The sequence below is a fragment of the Ammospiza nelsoni genome, chromosome Z (assembly GCF_027579445.1).
Source record: "Ammospiza nelsoni isolate bAmmNel1 chromosome Z, bAmmNel1.pri, whole genome shotgun sequence".
Lineage (NCBI taxonomy): Eukaryota > Metazoa > Chordata > Aves > Passeriformes > Passerellidae > Ammospiza > Ammospiza nelsoni.
This window is the reverse complement of record NC_080669.1, coordinates 34422144-34428089: the sequence shown is the minus strand read 5'-3', so window position 1 is coordinate 34428089 and position 5946 is coordinate 34422144. Positions and strand designations below refer to the sequence as shown.

At 49.4% G+C, this 5946-nt stretch overlaps 1 protein-coding gene across 2 annotated transcripts in view; it reads left to right on the top strand.

Moving 5' to 3' along the window:
* Positions 1-954: 954 nt before the first annotated feature.
* LOC132086619 (transducin-like enhancer protein 4) overlaps positions 955-5946 on the top strand; it is a 99039-nt gene continuing 94047 nt past the window's right edge. For both annotated transcript variants that reach the window (XM_059492435.1, XM_059492433.1), the window contains exons 1-4: positions 955-1174; positions 1602-1699; positions 2816-2879; positions 4264-4308. In XM_059492435.1, the coding sequence (XP_059348418.1) occupies positions 1130-1174; positions 1602-1699; positions 2816-2879; positions 4264-4308 (252 nt within the window). In that variant the 5' untranslated portion in view covers positions 955-1129. The remainder of the gene's footprint in view (positions 1175-1601; positions 1700-2815; positions 2880-4263; positions 4309-5946) is intronic.

The following is a 5946-nucleotide window of genomic DNA, read 5'->3' as shown; positions in this document are numbered from 1 at the left end:
CGGCGATTAACGGCAGCCCGCCGCCCATTGGCCGCCGCCGCCGCCCTTCATGGGCGGGCCGCGAGGGGAGCGGCTGACAGCGTCGCGATGCTTGATGGGAGAAGTAGTCCCCAGAGCGGCCGCATGCGGGCAGTCTTTGCGTCGGGAGGACTGCGACTCCCAGGGTGCCCCGCGGCGGCGGCCTTCCGGCTGCTGTGAATATGTATCAGAATGTTAATGACGAGCCGCTGCTAAATTTGGTCAAAGGAGTCACTTCGGCAGAGCGTGCTGTGGGAGCGGCGCGGAGCGGCGATCGGGCTGGACCGGGCTGGGTAGGACACGGCTGGGCTGGGCCGGACCACGCTGCGCTGACGAGCCGAGTACGGGGCTCCGCTCTGCGCGTCCCCGCCGCCACCACCGCCACTTCCCGGAGTTTCGAAAGGCGCGGAGGGAAAAAGAGAGGAAAAAAAAAAAAAAAGACACAAATAAAGCTGCCCAGACCGTAGCGTATTTTTAAATCTTTCTCGCTCTTTAAATTTCTTTTTTCAATTAAAAAAAAAAACCAAACAAAAGGCGGTCGAGCAGCACTAGCGGGGGAGATGCGGTGCGGGCGGTAGCAGCGAAGACCGGACCGCCGCACAAAAGGGCACCGCACCGCACGCACCCCCGCCGCGGCAGCGGAGCAGCCGCCCGACCGCCGCAGCCACCGTCCCCGCCGGGGCTCCGCGCCCCGCTTCGCCCGGCGCCGGGAGAGCCGCCGGCAGCAGCAGTAAAAGTTTTCAGGAAGGGAGGAAAACTGCCGGTGGGGGGAATCTCCGGTGGAGCGCGCGCCGGCGCCGGCGGAGGGGCTTTCCCCGCCCTCCTCCACCTCGCCCTCCGCCGCACGGGGCTCGCAGCCCGCCGGAGCCCGTGGAGCGGCGGCGGAGCTCGGGAGACCCGGCCGGCGTCGCCCGCTGACCGCCCCCGGGGGATGTGGCAGCGGCCCCCGAGCGTCGCGGACGCCGCCGCCGTCGCGCCTCGCTGCTGCCGGCGGTGCCCCGCCAGCCCCGGGGCGGCGGGGCCGGGGCGTCCCTGCCCGCTGTCTCCGCCGCCGCGCCTGCAGCCCTGATCCCCGCCGCTCCGGCCGCCAGCGCCCCCCGAAGCGGCGTGGATGATCCGCGACCTGAGCAAGATGTACCCGCAGACCCGGCACCCGGTGAGTGGCGGCGGCGGCCCCGCGGGCAGCGCTCAGGCGCGGGCACCGCGGAGTTGTAGCCATTTTCTTATTGTTGTCCGCCGCGTCGCCGTCGCCTCCCGGGGTCGGGGTTGGCTTGTTTGAGTTGCCCTCGCCCGGTGCGCGGCGGTCCCGGCGCCAGCCCCGCGTCCCGCGGCTGCCGGCGGTGCGGAGGGTCCGAGCGGGCGACACCTCTTCCAGCGGCGGTCCCGCACCGCCGGCGGACACGTCGGGGCAGCATCTCGGGCCGTTTGGGGCATCGCGCCTCCGCCCGCGGACGAGCGGGGACCGGGGGGCTGCGCCTCGGCGGAGACCCGGTGCGAGGGCCGCGGTGGGGGACGGCGGCGGGCAGGAGGTGGTGACCGGATGAGAGGGGGCGATTAAAAGACCTGATGTTCCTTGCTTGCAGGCTCCTCACCAGCCAGCTCAGCCCTTTAAATTCACCATTTCAGAATCCTGCGATCGGATTAAGGAGGAGTTTCAGTTTTTGCAGGCTCAGTACCACAGGTAAGACTGCCTACTTTGCCCGAGCCCCGCGCAGTCTTTCCTCTCGCCGTTTTCCGCGCCGCACCCGGAGGGACGGCGGGGCGGGGGCCCGGGACCCCTGGCGGAACCGGGAGCGGGGCGGACCCACCCCAGCCAGGCGCTCCGGGCCGGCTCCTCCACATCCCGCTCCGCTCCCGACCCTGGGGACGAGGGGCTCCGGTGGGCCCCGAGCCGAGCGGATTTTCTTGTTTTCCCCGCGCTCCGTTTTTGTTCATGTTATTTTATTTTATTTTATTTTGTTTCTTTTGGTCTTTTTGTTTACTTTTGGGTGCGGAGTGGGGGAGGGCGGGTGTTGATAGAAAAATATGTGTCTGGTTGGCCTCGTCCGCTGCTTTTCTTCGAAATGCCGCTCAGGACAGGCATCTTGTCTTGGCTCGGCCCCCTCGCGCCTTTCATTGACATGTCAAGTGCTGATAACCTGGAAGTGAGGCGGCGAGCTGTTTCATTATCCTTAGGTGGAACAGCGCTGTGTCCTCAAAGTGACAAGTGACTTCTGGCAGGATTGTTTAGCGGGCTTCAGAAAACCAAATAAACACTCGAGGCGTTAGTATTTACCACGGTATTCATTAAATTACACGTAGTATTGTGCTTGCAGTTCTGTCATCAGTAATAGCAAATAGCAAAAATTCAAATTCACAAGTTTTTCTTGAAGTGGTAATGTGCGTGTGATTCTTCTGTGGGTCGAGTAAAAGAAAGAGGTGTTTCTAAAACACCTAAATAAAAACTCTGAAACCCAAATTACATTTTTGTTAGTAGCTTTTCAAGCTTAACTGTTAAAAGATATGAACCCTGCGTGCTTCTTCTGTGAACCAGTGTCAGTGTTTAGTTTTTTTTGTCAGAAAAATAATTTTCTGTGGATACCACATGTGTGTCTGCAGTTCTTTTAGGAGATGAGGATGCTGCATGGTATCCTTTGAAAATGGAAAAGTGCAAACCTCCATCCTAAACTCCCAAGCAAGAACTGGAATACGCATTTTTGTTTGGGTAGTGGAGAAAAGGGGAGCAGCCAGTGCTCAAGAGAATGTCACTTTAGTGTTATGAAGTACCCATGCTTTTTCCTTTTTGTGTCTTGAACAGTTTAAAGCTAGAATGTGAAAAACTGGCCAGTGAGAAGACAGAGATGCAGCGACATTATGTCATGGTAAGCAAGCTGCATAACAAATTCAAAATGTCTATTAGCCTGGCATACTGAGACTGACATACATTCGGGTTGCTGGAGGCAAACAGGAAGATTGTAGTAGCGCTGCTGTTGTTGAGGTTGCATCAGTGCTTCCATTATAAATCAGTAGTTTCTGGGGTCTTTTAACTTCTTTGCAGTGGTCAGTATCTGTGTGAAGCTGGCTTTTTAATCCTTTAAGCAATTGAGCATGTTTCTTCCAAATGCTAGTAAATCACTTGTCAGCCCTTTCAAGCTGTGTGCAAGTTCCATAGTGCGCCTGGGGATGATGTTTTCTTTTGCTGACTTTTTTGCTGACTTTTCCCAGTGGTCATGGTTCTGTAAAATGGTTCTGAAAAGTATTTTTTTCTGTGATGGCAGTAAGACAAAATTGTACGTAAGTGCATGCAAATCCAAAGTCTGCTTTCTAGAAGAACTGTTGCTCTTCGGCAGCTGAATCATTGTTTCATTAAATTGAGAATGTCAGTGATCTCAGCTGTGAAAGGGATTTCCTCAGTTGTTGTGGTCTGCCTGGTTAAATTATGTGCATAGAAAGATGTTTCTAAACAGGTAATTGTATGATGGATCATGATAACTCTAGAGGAACTCTTGATATCTCTCCTCTTGTACATCTCTGAGGGATTAGCCATTTTCCATATGCACAAGACAAGTAATACTCTTGTATACACAGAAAGAGTAAATAACCTTGAAAAAATCTTAAGGGAGAGCACAAGCAAATTGTAAGGCTCGCAGTTGTCATTTTAATGCCTGATATGCCTAAGTCTTGGAGATTGTTTGGTATTAACGTTGCACTGAAAAGAGTTCCCTGCAGTACTGGGGCACAGCAGGACGTACTTAGATTGGTGTGTCTGCTCTGGCCCTGAATTTCCATGCTCTCTCCTTTTTTTTTTTTAAATACCTGCCATTTAATTACAGGAATTTTTTGCGTTCTTTTTTTTTTAATTTAAAATATCGAATTGGTCTGTTAGACATTGCTGATTTATATGTTTATATGCTTGAAGCACTTTGGGTGTTTTTTTGGCATGTTTTATGTATGCTAGTGAATAGAATCTTCACAATTTTCTGCTTTTAATCCTTGACTCTGCTTGCGATTTTTTTTCATTATTTTGTTGTCTGTTTTTGCCTTATTTTACAGCTTTTCTTTGTAAATATGACGTGAAACAATGTAGATAAAGCAAAAAACAAAGTTTATTTGGAAACACACTCTTTGCAGTTCCAGGAACTCTTCAAGGCAAATTAATGTGTGTAGGTTTGCATGTCTTTGTACAGATGATGTTTCAGTCAAAGTGAATTCCAAAATAGTTTTCACAATTGCAAAGTCTAATAGAGTAATTTTCTTTTTTCTTAGTATTACGAGATGTCCTATGGGCTGAATATAGAGATGCATAAACAGGTAGGTAAAGAATTACTTTTGTTGTAAGAATGCTCTGTATAATTTCTCCTATCAATCTTAAAACACACATATTCTGTGTGACTTGCTTTAATTGCATGCAGGAGTGCATCAGAAATTTTTTTTCTTCACCTGACCCTGAATCTTCTGTCTTATGTTTGGTATGCAGACTCTTTGTAGGTTTTGGTCTTGTCTGCCAGTTGTGCATAATTTGCTTGACTTTCCATATGCAATTTTTGCACATGCAGGCGTTCCTATACTTCACAGGGAGAGTGTCTGTGAGTATGGATAGGTTTGTGGGCTGTATCTTCTTTACTGTCTGGTCTCAAACCCTCGGGGTTTATCTTTTGGGATATGTGTATTAGGAAGGGGAGCATGTGTGGAAAAAAATGGATTTTTTGGTTAACCTAGGGTGATTTAAGCTGGAGCTACAAATGCTGTTGATGTTACAGCCATTTTGATATTTCCCTCTGGCTGCTTACTTGGACTTCTGTCCAGAACTAGTGTGCTAGTATCTCAAACACAAAGGAGTAAATGATCTTTCTGTGATGGTGTAAGTATAGAATCATAAAATGCTTTGGGCTGGAGGGGACCTTAAATATTAGCTGGTTCCACCCAACCCTGCCATGGGCAGGGCAACTTCCACTAGATCAGGCTACTCAAAGCCCTATCCAGCCTGGCCTTGAACGTGTCCAGGGATGGGGCATTGTCAGCCTCCCTATTCCGGTGCCTCCCCATCTTCACAGTAAAGAATTTATCATAATATCTAAGCTAAACCTGCCATGTCTTCAGTTTAAGGCCATTTCCTTTTGTCCTATCACTACGTACCCTTGTCAAAGACCCTTTAGAGCTCTCTTGTAGGCCCCCTCTAGATACTGGAGAACTGCAATCAGTTCTGTGCCTTGAACTCTAGCACTCAGGCCAAGATTAGCAAGAGATTACTCAGCTAGAGCATGCTAATGTAAATTAGAGTTTCTTATTTGATAATGTGTGTTTTTTAACCTTCTCTAGAGGAGAATGAATTGAACATCTGACCTCTTTTCCAGTGAGGGAACTTTTTATGTAGTGGAGTTTAATACTGACAACTCATTTTAGCAAATGGTTGAGCAATTCACCAGAGTTGCTGGGGAGCATAAACTGCAGAAATAAAGAAATGATTGGATGGGAAAAGAAAGATCACCTGAAAATTGGTTTGTATGTGCTTCTGTTCCAAGTTAGGGATTTGGAATTTCTCTGGGTTTGGAAATAGAATTTCTTTATCTTGTTGATCTTTATCAACAGACTTTGAACTCAAAAACTTTTTCATGTTATTTATTATATTTTGTATTCCATTAGCACATCAATGCCACAGAACTGATTTGGGCCATTTTTGCTAGATGGCATACATACGAACACACTGGGATTTCCCTTCTCAAAGCATTTGCAGCTACATTTTGCGTTCTACAGCTCCAAACTTATGGAACCCTGTACATACACGTTATTTTACAGACATACATAGGTCTTTTGAATTCTGTGGGTCCTTCTCACAGGTACTGTTAAGACTCAACAAATGGCTGACAGGAAAAGGCAGTGATTGCAGAGATCAGATTGTATGCACATGCTGACTCTCTGGACCTGATCCTTGTTGTGTGTGCGGTTGGA